The sequence below is a fragment of the Procambarus clarkii genome, chromosome 66, assembly GCF_040958095.1.
Source record: "Procambarus clarkii isolate CNS0578487 chromosome 66, FALCON_Pclarkii_2.0, whole genome shotgun sequence".
NCBI lineage: Eukaryota > Metazoa > Arthropoda > Malacostraca > Decapoda > Cambaridae > Procambarus > Procambarus clarkii.
The window spans coordinates 26,838,490-26,852,917 of NC_091215.1; the positions used below are offsets into that span (position 1 = coordinate 26,838,490).

General features: G+C 38.5%; 2 protein-coding genes across 5 annotated transcripts in view; one reads left to right on the forward strand and one right to left on the reverse strand.

Annotated features, from left to right (window-relative positions):
* The window catches only part of LOC123769151 (SEC14-like protein 2), a 32,477-nt gene extending 28,902 nt beyond the window's left edge, over positions 1–3,575 (forward strand). The window contains exons 9-10 of the mRNA XM_045760121.2: positions 911–1,062; positions 1,609–3,575. Of these exons, the coding sequence (XP_045616077.2) occupies positions 911–1,062; positions 1,609–1,706 (250 nt within the window). The 3' untranslated portion in view covers positions 1,707–3,575. The remainder of the gene's footprint in view (positions 1–910; positions 1,063–1,608) is intronic.
* A 669-nt stretch (positions 3,576–4,244) lies between these two features.
* On the reverse strand, positions 4,245–13,795 carry LOC123769152 (polycomb protein EED). 4 transcript variants are annotated; one of them, XM_045760125.1, is made up of 9 exons: positions 13,476–13,776; positions 12,108–12,131; positions 11,582–11,718; positions 8,896–9,067; positions 8,248–8,386; positions 7,385–7,548; positions 6,580–6,819; positions 5,757–5,909; positions 4,245–4,710 (listed from the first exon to the last, which is right to left on the reverse strand). In XM_045760125.1, the coding sequence occupies exons 3-9, from the start codon at positions 11,596–11,598 to the stop codon at positions 4,504–4,506; spliced, it is 1,092 nt and encodes a 363-aa protein (XP_045616081.1). In that variant the 5' UTR covers positions 11,599–11,718; positions 12,108–12,131; positions 13,476–13,776; the 3' UTR covers positions 4,245–4,503. The 4 variants fall into 4 exon arrangements, with proteins under 4 accessions (XP_045616081.1, XP_045616079.1, XP_045616078.1 ...); XM_045760123.2 differs by lacking the exon at positions 12,108–12,131 and having other exon boundaries at positions 8,248–8,383; positions 13,476–13,795; XM_045760122.2 differs by lacking the exon at positions 12,108–12,131 and having other exon boundaries at positions 13,476–13,795.
* Positions 13,796–14,428: the final 633 nt, after the last annotated feature.

Consider the following 14,428-nt stretch of genomic DNA (forward strand, 5'->3'; position numbering starts at 1 on the left):
TTTCCCCCTCTCAAAGTTATACAGTATAACAAAGCACTTAAACAGTTGAATAAGTCAGTAGGCAATACAACCAATATTTCAGATTTGACTTTGTGAGAATTGCACGTTGTGGGGGAGTTAGGTTAGATGCCGATATTTTTTAGTATGATGCTGGAACCGCCGCCGTCCCTTCCCCGGACTGGCCTACACATGCTTTGTGTATGAAAGTTGGGCGAGGCTAGTAGCCCCAAGCATCTGGCCTCCAACCTTGGACAAATGAATGCAGATAAATGAACAGATATTCCCCTATTAATATACTGTACTGATGCATTTTTACCTATAAGACTTACAATTAATAATTTGCTTGGATGAGACGGCTTAATTGCTTATGGTCATAAATCCTGGTCAGTCTCTCTTGGTGCCAAGGTGGGCAGACTATGCTTGTTCCTATGTATGAAGAAGACTTGTGCACATGCTTATGATGATAAAAGTAATATATGGTATGCCCTCTAAGGATACTATATACTATACTGCATTTTCCATTTAATGATTTTTGTCCAAAATGTGTTTTGTTCATGCGTTGTCTGGAGCATATCATATGCTCGAGACAATGCATGAGCACCTGTGCATATCAGTTTAAAACTTTGAAGACGTGTGTATCGTGGTGCAAGTAAGATTGAGATCAGGGAAATTTTTTTTTTTTTCTTGGACTTGCAAGCCCTTGGTGGCTTGCTTCCAGGAAGCTACCGAGAGGCCCACCAGAAAGGAGCATTTCACTACATTCATCACTCGGTTTTATCATTTGCCAATACATACAGTAATTGATTCAGTATCAACTTACAAGAATGTAAGAATTCTTCAAAAAATGTAAAAAATGTAAAATGAAATGAATGAATGTAAAAAAACTTCCTATTTTGTTATTGTATTTCAGGTGGGAATTTCGTACCGAAGATTTTGATGTGGGATTTGGAGTGTCCCGCAAAGTGAAAAAAGGCGAAGAGGAGATTTTGGTACCAATGCAGAGAGTTAACTCACAGTTGGTGACAGAGGAAGGATATTTAGTGTGCACAGAACCTGGCACATGTAAGTTAGCTTAAAATATGTATTTTACATGTAAACAAACCCCTCATAACTATTTTTTGTATTCAACTTTGAAGTACAGTATTGTTATGTATGCTGACACTATGAATGTTAAAACAATTTGATATATAGTATTGGTCAACTGCAGTTAGTAACATAGCATTCAAACTTGCTGTGAACAAGTCTTTTTAAATACTGTACACAGATTAGTTTGAATACACATTTTTTCCTTCCCAAATACTTAATATTGAGAAGAAATTGGTACCGCCCTACAGTATTGATATTCTGATTACATTTGGAATTACAGTATAGTACAAGTATAGTATGTCTGACATACTATATCTATTACAAATCTAGAGTAGATTTGTAATCTAAGCAGATGGTACAGATTTGTATTGCCTTAAAGAGAGGCTTTACAGTTCTGCATTTTCATATATTCTAATATTTGTAACTACACAATATTCTGTCCATTATATTGTGTAGAATTATAATACAATTTTGTATATGAAATGCATGTCAGTATTCATACTCTTATCTTATTTTCTACAGATGTGGTGACCTTCGACAACGAGTTTAGTTATGTGAGATCCAAGAAAATTTTATACACGGTACACGTGGAACCTCCTGGCAGTGTTAAAGAAGAATAACGTCTTGTATCAACATGACAACGGCGTTACAAGGTACAAAAATAAATGTGAACATTTAGCTTGTCACAGATTGAAACTTCCCAACATAAAACAATAGTACAGTAATGTACATTACCTCTGTGCTTTTCTTGTACAATGAAAATGCATATAGTATTTACATATTTTATGTATATGCCTTGAAGTAATTTATCATTCCAAGGAAGACCAAATTATTTGCATTTAAAAGTATAAAATTGTGTTATTTGTTGTGTTTAGTTGTTGCAGTAATAAGCATTGAAAGGCATACCAGTTAATGGAGTCTCATAACTCCCCATTGGTTAATGGGGGAAGATAATCTCCAGCACAAAAAAAATATAAACAGTTGTAGCACGTAATATTGAAAATTGATGTGTAGAGCGATGCCCAGCTATCTCCACCTAATACATGTTGTTATGGCAGGTGTTAAAGTGTTACTCGTTGACAATGTGATGTTTTAGTTGAAAGAAATACTGTACAAAAATAAGATTAAAACTTTCATATTTGGAAAAGTAAATGAAGGAAATTATGGAAGTTGAAGTTGTTGTTTTTTACAAATTTAGTGTACAGAAGTGTGCATTGTAAATTGTTGGATAACATGTAAGCTACAGTGGATGTGTGGAGGGGTAACTATGACACTTTATTCATTAACAACAAAGACTAATATAACTACCTTAATATTTGTGTCATTCTAAGTGAAATATTATTCATAGAGTGTATAATTGTCTGTTATCCAAGTTTCATCCAGCTTATACAGTATATCAATTCTAAATTTGTCTGATGTTTTTCAACCTTGTCATATTTTCTGCATTATTTAAAGTGGAGTTTTCATTCTAAATTTGAGCTATCATCTCTACTGTCTAATACTGTGCCTTGTAACTCAAATTTCTTTATTAGCATAAAAAGTTTGAAAAGTTTTGCCCCAGTAGTTGTAAAGCAACACAGAACTGAGAGTAACTTTACACAGAGATCACACTAACGTGATGCATCAAATGAACAAATCCACAAGGGCCGTGACGAGGATTCGAACCTGCGTCCTGAGAGTAACTTTATTGGAGACTATTTTTTGCCTGTTAATCGAATCTTAGTGTTTTTCTAAATCATTGAGCAATTTGCCATTTGTTTCATACACCCCAAATAGTCCTTAAGTTTTTTTTACACGTGAGGCAGAAGATTGGGCTGGACACCCATCTTCCCACTTGAAGCCAAGGAAGTGCCTCGCCACCCACGGAAGTGGGAAACGGCTTTTGAGGATACAGTTTGTAGTACAGTAAATAATGATGATCTAAAGTACTATTGCATTAACGACTGTCTTACATATGTGATGTTCTTAATATTCAGGGCATTTATAAATATTAGTGCAGTACAGTAGCTTTAATACCTTTTTTGACAACATAAAAATATATTGTAGTATTGCTATTCATTACTCTCAAAAAGATTATCACAAGTAAGATGGATTATCAATTTATTTTTTACTTTTTATTTTTTTATATCTAATACTCATTCCAGTATTTTATTACTAAAATGTTAGCTTTAAGGAATTGTTAGTTTGTGAGTTTATAGCTGTAATTTACTGAAGAGATTAGTGTTGTTTAACATTTCATAGTGTGTGTAATCAAAAGTAAGCACAAGACCAAGTTAGCTGCACATATATGGCTGTATTTTACCTAGTTTATATTTCTATTAAGTACATGCATCTCTGTATGATGATAATGTTTTTGCTAATATTTGAATTATAATAACTATTCAGTGATCAAGAAAATTTAGAAAGGAAAAACTTAAGGCATTTAGTCCTTACTTTTTATTGCGTTAAGAGGAAAATTCAGTATTTTTACGAATAAATATGGGATCCTATATTTGCATATTATTGGCACCTTGAAATTTATATACAACTTGGTAAGAATACCATGTAAAGTACCTGTCGTTTGTGTTGGAAATTAAAGATTTCTGAATTTGGTCCCACTCAGAACCCATGGTTGAGTTTCTCCACACTGTTGGATACGTTCTTTTTCACTTTGTGTGTTCACCTCGTAATAAATACGTACCCTGGGAAAAGACTTGTATTCTGGGGAAGTTATGTTGTTGGTCTAGGAAATACTTTGAAAAATTATGCCTATCTAGGTCGTACAGATGTATAAGTTCCACTTGACCCAGACATGAATCCTGTACTTTGGCTTATTCAAGTCTTTCGAGGTCGGCTAAATACATCCTGCGCTAACATGTAATCGTCAAATCAACTTCCAGGTGCCTATTTACTGCACCTGGAAGTTGATTTGACGATTATAACTATGAAAAGGGAAAGTGCTTAAGCCAGGAAGCAAAGGTTAGAAGTCTCCTGCACTTTTACCCGAGGATGTATGAAAAGTAATTAGTTTACTCTTCGGTCACATTTGTTAAGTAAGAGCCACTGGAAACCAATCTAAAAGACAAAATCTGCTAATGGGAGAGGTAGAGAATGTAATCAAGTCATATTAGACCCTTATCTATATGTGCATTATCAAATAAGGTTAGTTAATAATGTAAGATTATATAATCATTTTATTATTGAAGTTATCAATACAGTATTAAGATAAAAAACATGACAATTATTTAAATTAGAATAATGTAACCATTTCCACTTAAAGGTAATAATTAAAGATAATTTGTACATAATTCACTTCCTTATATACATTAAGACTGACAGTAAAAATAATGTAGTACAATTGCAGAAATAATTCTTGCATCATTAGGTACTACAAGGTTTATTTTTGCATATACGTACATATTTTTTTGTACATATAACCTATTGCTGTGCTACTCTATCCCAACGCCAGATAGTAGCATCATCGCAGACCGTTATCAAAATGTTTCCATTACGTGAAAAGGCCGTCTGTCTGATGGGTGCAACACACTTTGGGTGAGTAAGTGTCGAACAACGTGCCTGGGATGGATCAGAAATATCCAAATCCCAAACATACGTGCGACCTTGTTGATTACCAACGGCCAAAACCTGGAACATTTCAAAATCTTATTACAAAAATTAAAGAAAAAAAAAAAACTTCAATTCATAGACAAATGATTAAACAATGAATGCAAACAGTATAGTACTCTAAAGTAAATGTTTCTGCAACAGAAGTGGAAGTCTCAAAACACAAGGAATCTTTGTGTTTCTCTACAAGTAGAAAATATAAATCATGGTATTGAATGTGGTTCTCATTTCTTCAACAATTAAAACACACAAATATATGCAAAAAATATAATTGGGTAGAGTAATACACTTTCATAAGATAAAACTAAAAAAAGATGCCCTTCAGATACTGATACACTGGCCCATCTGTTTGTATATATGGATAGGGACAGGTATACACACACATATACATACATTAATGGATTTTCTATGGTGCTACAATATTGGGCCCAAAATCAAACATTTTTCAATAGTTCACAAGATAAATATTTGTTTTAAAAAATGTAAAAAGTAGGAATATATATTTTATAAATTGTTAAAGGGTTCACAAATTCCAAACAGGCCCAGAAATCATTTTGGTGATGGTCCCCATTATGATACTGTACTATCGTCCAACGTAATATTATTCAGCCGCTTTTGACAAATACACACCCCAACTATATCTACTGATGGATATAGAACTATAACTAAAAGGTGTATAAAAAGCAGTACCCATGTATATTAACACTAATTATTTGTGTCAAGGATCTAGCTAGTGCAGTCTGTAGCTGCAGTATCACGTAAGTTTGTGGCAGAGTGGCAAGTCATTTACTTGTTTTAAGTTTTACGAGTCATTTGGTAGAAGACAGGTTCCTCCAAGTAATTGCAGCAGAGTGCAATATAGGAGACCCTAAAGCATAATAGTGCTAGAGCCCACAAACTAACACAGTGCCAGGGCTGCCCATTAAAAGGGGTAAAAGGGAGGATCTAATGAGAAGTGTGTTGGTTTAGAGATTCCATGCACCTGTGAAAGCTTTCAAGTGATCATTCCTGTATAACTGGATGAGGCACATGCAGAGTTAAGAGAAAAAATAACAATTCAATCTTACCTTTTGCCAATAATCTAAGGAAAATCTCATGAACCAGATTTCACATTCCTTATAATCAAATTTGTGTATGATTGTAACATTAGTATCATTGTGTTTCAGTTCTGTCTGATTGAGAAGACCAGGCTTCCAACACACAATGGTATTTTCACAACTCTGCAGGAGGGAAATTAAAAGAACATTAGGAAAGAATAAACTATTTAAATTTTGTCCTACGAGAGAAAAATCACTCAAAACTGCAAGCATCGTTTACATTTACTTTAGTAAATTAGGTTTAGTAAAGCTCATTTACTTGTCCTCGCCTAGATGTACTTGCAGGATCGAATTGGGTTCCTAGCCACGTCTTCCGAACGTTCTTAGATTAATGGAGGGAGGGAGGGAGTTGTTAGGGGCAAGCGCCAAGACATTACTACTATATAGCATTAGGAAAGGCTCAGAATGGACAAGGATTTGGGATGGGACGAGAGAAAGGAATGGGTAATTGGGGCAATATTTGTTTCTCTACTCTAGCCATCCATCTCCTCAACACAGTCTGTTAGCCCTTAAGCCTTTGGATTAGCCTCATATCTAAACACTTCTAAAGCCTTCCTTCATTCTCCAGGCTGATGCCTCCCCACCCCATGTTAAGTGGAAAACGACAATAAATTATAATGATACTAGTGTATATAGTAAATTTCTATTTATTTGCACTCCAAAACTAGCAGCATTTTGCATAAATGGGCTCATAACTTCCAAATAATTTGTACCTTTATCTCAAGTATGATTAATTAATGAGGTGTGAGTGATGCTACTTCAATAGCGATACAAATTAAATTACAAAAAATACCTTTGAGAGGATAAATCTTCCAAGCCAGCGAACACAATCCACATAATTCCTATGGATATCTCTGGTCGAGAAGTCGGGAAAATTCTGTTGCACAGTTGGGAATGGTCTAACTGCCCGACTAGGATTGAATGTGTACGACTGGTTAATGGTGGAAAGCATTATGTCTGTGGTCAATTTCCAGATCTTCAATGAATGATCCATTCCACAAGATACAATGCATGTTCCTTCAACATCAATATCCTGTAAAACAAAACAAAATATATAATAAAACACTATAAGCCTAACATGTACTGTATGGATAAACTAGCTGCCTGTCCCCCAACATAATGAATTTATTATAATTATTACCCCCATTTTCTGTGCAATCTTTATCTTATAACAAGGTACAGCATATTACATATTACAAATGTTTTAGAGGAATGAGGAAAGCTATTCATTTTTTTTTTAATTTATGGCCAACAATGTTATATAAATACAAATAGAATATAGGATTTGAGTTGTAATTTCAACTTTTAATACTCTAAATTCATTTATGTTTATAGATAACTTTACATTTGAATTTTAGGGTTAAAACATAGTTCCACCAGTCAGGATATGCAGCACCCAAACTCTTACTCAGCAAAGATTGCCTGTACAGGGAGAATCTCAAATGAACAAGTTCTACCTTTACTATATAGGCCCTCGCCATTATTATTTACAAGACTTATTTTCATTACACGAGTCTTGGGAAGACATTATATTACCAATATAGTAGTAAACCCCCAAAAATGCATTGTACATTACAACAATAAAATTAATTACTTACAGTGCTTAGTACTTCATCTCTGTGTGCTTCTACTCCTCCAAAAGTGGCCACTAGTATGTCGGTACGAATGTTCCACATCCTGAGCGCATGATCTTTGCTAACCGATAGCAACAAGTTTGGATCACGTGGGTGAAACTTCAGCTCATTAATAGCATTTCCATGACCTTAAAGAGCAGTTTTAATTAAAAAAAGTTTTAAATAAAATACCTAATACTGAATAGCTTAGTCCACTTAGTAACTACCCATGTGTATCTGAAGATATTTAGGTCAAAGGAGGAAGAGAATGAGCGAGTGTATTCTTGTATACTGTATGCACCTGCAACAATATACAAACCTAACTAAATACAGCACCTTTCCAGAAAATTGTATGTAACGAATTAGGTTTACAGACAATCAAGATAATCAATCTTAGTCATATTTGCAGTACAGGTACTGATGATAATAAATATAATATTTAAAATTTGTTTATACTATAATGTAAACTTGCAGGAATGAAGCTCATTGTGGAAAAATATTCCTTGGACAAACACATTCCTGTTAATTTTAATACACCTTAAAGCATGCAGCTGTTCATTTCATGCAATGCATGTCTACCCTACCCATGATATATATTTATATATATATCATGGGTAGGGCATGATATATATATATATATATATATCATGGGTAGGGCATGATATATATATATCATGATTTAATATAATAAAACCAAAATTAGTAACAGTGTTTCCATCACTATCACTCAAAATTTTACAGGGTAGAATATTTTAAAGATTTTGATTTTACAGTGCAGAAGCTGGATGAATTAAGTAATGACTTCTTCTATACAATGTAATAAATTTGGCTTTTTGCATTGCACTTACCTATGAAATGCTTAACACACTGCATTGTGGCAAGTGAAAAGATTCGTACAACACCCCGGGATCCAGCAGCTGCAAGAATTGGCCGACCGGTTTCTGTGTCATAACTCCATGCCACTGTGTAGAAGTTCTCCTCTGGCTGCTTACAAAAGAAGTAAAATTAGCCTCAGATATTGACCATAATGGAAATGTTTAAGTAATGACAGCTTTAAACAAAACCAAACAATATATTTCTTACATCCTGGTAGAGAAGCAAGGGTAATGTGGCTGGAACACAATCACTAAATCCACACTATAAATAGTACATTTTAAGACCTATTGGTCAGTTCCAGACCTTTATCAGGTACACTTGATAATGGTCCAGGAGTCCTGGACCATATTAACTCTACTAAAACCCTCAGGTTTAAAAAAATATTCAATTAAATTTAAATGAAAATACTGTAACTAAATTGGCCCATATTAAAGCAAAATAAACATTTTTAAACATGCCTGAGATTTTTAAATTAAAAGCCTCAGACTGGTTGTGTAAGCGGATAGGTATTATGCCAACCTTGTCTAGGACAGATTGTAATGTCTCAACTTTTCAAGTTTCAAATATGTGAGTGTAGTGTTATTAAAGACAGAATTAACAAGCAAAACCAAAAAACTCACATCAGGATCACTATAGCACTGAAGTAGTTTGATGGAACCATCATCCATACATTGATATACTGAGACGCGATTATTACCAGCAGTTGCAAACACTAGTGGCTGACCATCACGCAAGTGCTGGTTAAACTGTACTCCAAATATAGGCTGTGCATGGTCTTCTTTTAAATAGCATCTGAAAGGGACAACAGAATACTGTACATTCAAATCTGGCAATGTGTAGTACATTAACCTATTAAAAAGAGAATACATCTGTAATGTGAACACCTAGATAGGGCAAGTTTTACATTATGCTATACTATAGTCAAACTTATTGTTGCAAAGCAATGAAGCATGGGACGCAGAAACAGATGCAAGAATATGAACTATGATAATGAATTTCTTATGCCAGCAAAATAACAAGGTGGAAACTGGAAATGTGTGCATGTAGGTCAATTATTTACATTGAAGGAGCTTGTAAAGAAAGTACGTGAGGAAGAGTATAAAGTGCACACATGGTATTTATACACTTTGAAAAAGCAGATGGTAGTTAAGAGAAGAACTTTTGATGAATGATATGTAAGGAGACAACCAACATTTGTTCAATGTGAACTATTTCTATATAGGATATAGTGTATGTGTGAAAGTTGGTGATGTAATTAGTGACCACTCTGATATACAGTAAATAAAGGTGTATAACAGGGTTGTGTGATATCACCCTGGTTATTCAATATACCTTATACACTGCTGGGGTCACAGGGTAGAAGGAAGGGCAGAATAATGTAAAGAGGGATGCATATAAGCCTAATATGAGTACTGTACCATATTCTAACTTATGTCAACCAATTAAAAATGGTGAGGCGATTGAACAAACTTAATAAAAAGGTAAATGTGGACAAAAGTAAAGTTATGGCAGCAGCAAGGCAAGTAACTGTGTGGGAGATAACTGTGAATGGAGAAGTGCTGCAAGTGCTTGATCAGTTTAAATACGTACTTAGCATGTGCAATAGATACATATATATAAAAGGAATTTGTGCAAAGCTGAAAGTAGGATCAGTCATGGAAGGAAAATGGTAAGTTTAAAAGGCTAACAAAGCAATCCCAGGGGCTAGGCTAACAAGGCAATCCCAGGGGCTAGGCTAACAAGGCAATCCCAGGGGCTAGGCTAACAAGGCAATCCCAGGGGCTAGGCTAACAAGGCAATCCCAGGGGCTAGGCTAACAAGGCAATCCCAGAGGCTAGGCTAACAAGGCAATCCCAGAGGCTAGGCTAACAAGGCAATCCCAGAGGCTAGGCTAACAAGGCAATCCCAGGGGCTAGGCTAACAAGGCAATCCCAGGGGCTAGGCTAACAAGGCAATCCCAGGGGCTAGGCTAACAAGGCAATCCCAGGGGCTAGGCTAACAAGGCAATCCCAGGGGCTAGGCTAACAAGGCAATCCCAGGGGCTAGGCTAACAAGGCAAGCCCAGGGGCTAGGCTAACAAGGCAATCCCAGAGGCTAGGCTAACAAGGCAATCCCAGAGGCTAGGCTAACAAGGCAATCCCAGAGGCTAGGCTAACAAGGCAATCCCAGAGGCTAGGCTAACAAGGCAATCCCAGAAGCTAGACTAACAAGGCAATCCCAGAGGCTAGGCTAACAAGGCAATCCCAGAGGCTAGGCTAACAAGGCAATCCCAGAGGCTAGGCTAACAAGGCAATCCCAGAGGCTAGGCTAACAAGGCAATCCTAGGGGCTAGGCTAACAAGGCAATCCCAGGGGCTAGGCTAACAAGGCAATCCCAGAGGCTAGGCTAACAAGGCAATCCCAGAGGCTAGGCTAACAAGGCAATCCCAGGGGCTAGGCTAACAAGGCAATCCCAGGGGCTAGGCTAACACGGCAATCCCAGGGGCTAGGCTAACACGGCAATCCCAGAGGCTAGGCTAACAAGGCAATCCCAGAGGCTAGGCTAACAAGGCAATCCCAGGGGCTAGGCTAACAAGGCAATCCCAGGGGCTAGGCTAACAAGGCAATCCCAGAGGCTAGGCTAACAAGGCAATCCCAGAGGCTAGGCTAACAAGGCAATCCCAGAGGCTAGGCTAACAAGGCAATCCCAGAGGCTAGGCTAACAAGGCAATCCCAGAAGCTAGGCTAACAAGGCAATCCCAGAGGCTAGGCTAACAAGGCAATCCCAGAGGCTAGGCTAACAAGGCAATCCCAGAGGCTAGGCTAACAAGGCAATCCCAGAGGCTAGGCTAACAAGGCAATCCTAGGGGCTAGGCTAACAAGGCATAGCAAAATAGGTCTTGTATATATAGTGCATAGCTTATGCATTGTTATAGAAGGGGAATAGATCTATCAGGAGAAAGCACCAAGCTTTCCCACCAAGACGGGAGAAAGGGATGGTGCCCAACCACTTGGACGGTCGGGGATTGAAAGACGACATGCATGAAGCTAGATCGACGATCTACCATCCAGCCCATGTGGCTGGAGAAACAAAGTAGAATATGGTAATAATATTAACGTGTAACTACAAAATGAGTTAAAAGTGCACTTGACAAAAACTGAAAGTGCAGAAAATATATACAGATTGCAAAATGATCTATTTTAAACTATGCCTTTTTCACCAGTCACAACATACATCATATTCAAACCTAATATTATACTTTTTACTTTACTATAACATACTCCCAGGCTGAAATTTGACCAATTCTATCAATTTGATAAAACCTACACAAATTTATATCCCATTTTGAGAGGTGCAGGGACCTTCTTACGTCCACGCTTGCTACGGCCTTTTCTTCGTTGTGTTGGCGTACCACTGCGCGAGTTATCAGCATTAGAACCACTCCCTACGCTTGAAGTGTCATCCTGGTCCAAATAATGAAATAATCAATTATGTGACATTTGAGATACAGCATAAGTGAACTTATTGTCAAGGAAACATGACAGAGGGGCAAGAGTCTTGTTATACTGTACCGTACTTGAAAATTAGATTACGGTAGACATCCAAAAAGGAAAACTACACCGGGATACTATGGGGATGTGGTGTGGTTATCAAAAATGGAAAGTAATTGAAAGATAGGGAAGTTAAAGGCTTAATAAGAGAAGGTAATATAGTATGTTATAAACAATTTAAGGAAATTAAACCTAATTATTGTAAATATTTTTATTGATACAATTGGATAATGGAATGGTAATTTTTAAAATTTCAGTACCGTACTAAATTAAGTGACTAAATTTGAATAAATATGCCTTACTGTGTCCTTTTGACTTTATGCTGACTGGAAAAAAGAAAAATATAAAAGGTCAAAATAGAATTGCCTTAATATATGTTACAAAATTTTTACTTTGAAATATGCAAGTGATTAGCAACAGTAACAATAATATTAAATTAGGAAACTAAATGTACAGCAACAAATTTTATTACAAGTGAAACATTAAATTTTTTTTATAGTCTTCCAAGTGAATGTAGAGATGTAATTTGTTTGCTTTATTAATTAAAGAGGTTATTATTATATTATAGATAATCTACTGCTGAAGTTGAGGATTGGGACTGTTTGGGTACAGTGTATCCTAAAGATTGCTATGGCTTTGACAGCTATTCTCCACTAACAGCTTACATGATGCCATGCTTCCCAGGTGGTAAAAAAAAAAAAAAAACACTTGAGACCATTACTATCTGAAACCCTTAGGTTATGACAACCATCACAACTTAACCATTTTAGCAGCTTACCAGAAACCCATAAAATTTTTCATGTAGTTTCTTAAGAGTACAACAGAATGTCTTACTTTAATGTAATGGGTTCAAAGAATCTTGAACTTGTACCTCAGCATAATTATATTTCTCAAGAGATTTGTCTTACATTATTTACATGCGCTAGTCACCAGGCCGTCCCCCAGCCAGGAGCTGGTCACCAGGCCATCCCCCAGCCAGGAGCTGGTCACCAGGCCGTCCCCCAGCCAGGGAGCTAGTCACCAGGCCGTCCCCCAGCCAGGAGCTGGTCACCAGGCCGTCCCCCAGCCAGGAGTTGGTCACCAGGCCGTCCCCCAGCCAGGAGCTGGTCACCAGGCCGTCCCCCAGCCAGGAGTTGGTCACCAGGCCGTCCCCCAGCCAGGAGCTGGTCACCAGGCCGTCCCCCAGCCAGGAACTGGTCACCAGGCCGTCCCCCAGCCAGGAACTGGTCACCAGGCCGTCCCCCAGCCAGGAACTGGTCACCAGGCCGTCCCCCAGCCAGGAACTGGTCACCAGGCCGTACCCCAGCCAGGAGCTGGTCACCAGGCCGTCCCCCAGCCAGGGAGCTGGTCACCAGGCCGTCCCCCAGCCAGGGAGCTGGTCACCAGGCCGTCCCCCAGCCAGGAGCTGGTCACCAGGCCGTCCCCCAGCCAGGGAGCTGGTCACCAGGCCGTCCCCCAGCCAGGAGCTGGTCACCAGGCCGTCCCCCAGCCAGGGAGCTGGTCACCAGGCCGTCCCCCAGCCAGGGAGCTGGTCACCAGGCCGTCCCCCAGCCAGGGAGCTGGTCACCAGGCCGTCCCCCAGCCAGAGAGCTGGTCACCAGGCCGTCCCCCAGCCAGGAGCTGGTCACCAGGTCATCACCACCAAGGGGGAGGGAGGGGATAGTACTCACCAAGTCATCACCAGAGTCACCAGCCAGGGAGTGTGTGTCACCATTAGGGAGCGTCATGACAGGAGAGTGTGGCCGCCAGGAGGAGCGGTGACCAAGAGAGCTAGACAGTGATGGCGGCCGTGGTGCTTGAGATAATAATATACGAGCTGTGTGTAGGGGCTCCTCCGCCTGCCCCTCGCCCCCCTACACCCACTCACCGACACCCTCTACACCTGCCAGGAGCAACACCCGACGAGTGTTACACGCGGCAACACCAGGATAATAAGAGAGGCAGGGCGGCCCTACACACACACATGAAGCAACTCACCCAGCGACTGTTTACACCCAGTGTTGTGGCGGCCGCCGTCCCGCCCAGCCGCCGCGCCCCTCCACCAATCACAACCTAATTTGGTTCCCTCGCCGGTTATTATTGGAGATGTTTGTTTTCATTTGGGGGATTTGGGGAAATTTGATTGCCATTCATATAATATTGTTTTTCTTATTCAATTTCACCTTCAACACATATTTTATTATGTGATAAATGCAGATTCGAGGTGAGAATATGTTAACGAATGTTAGTGGTATTTGGGAAACAAATAAAGCAGAGACTAACGGTCACTTAATTTGGAAAATAAATTAAATTGCTGTCGATAGCAAGTAATGATTTTTTTATACTTGTTTTTATAGCAGACAAGATAACTGACATCGAGCAGCGTGTTATAATAAAAATATATTGACTAGGAGAGTTTATACCTGAGACGTGGCAATTAATTACTAATAATTCATTGTCTCTGGGAGACAGGAAGCCAGAGTGTATTTATACACGTTTTAGATTTAACAGCAAACTAACAGATTTCTATTTACTGCTTGGTGAACAGACTCATAGGATGAAAGAAACTACTAGATTGTTTCTGTTTCGACCGGGAATCTAACCCAGATCGCGAACGGTGTCCGGTGGACCGCTAAACCACGTG

Coding starts and splice junctions, on each gene's coding strand:
- LOC123769152 (XM_045760122.2), bottom strand. CDS start 13,532: ATGACGCTCCCTAATGGTGACACACACTCCCTGGCTGGTGACTCTGGT. Junction 6,820..7,384: donor GAGATGAAGTACTAAGCACT/GTAAGTAATTAA, acceptor TTTGTTTTACAG/GATATTGATGTTGAAGGAAC. Junction 5,910..6,579: donor GAAGATTTATCCTCTCAAAG/GTATTTTTTGTA, acceptor TCCCTCCTGCAG/AGTTGTGAAAATACCATTGT.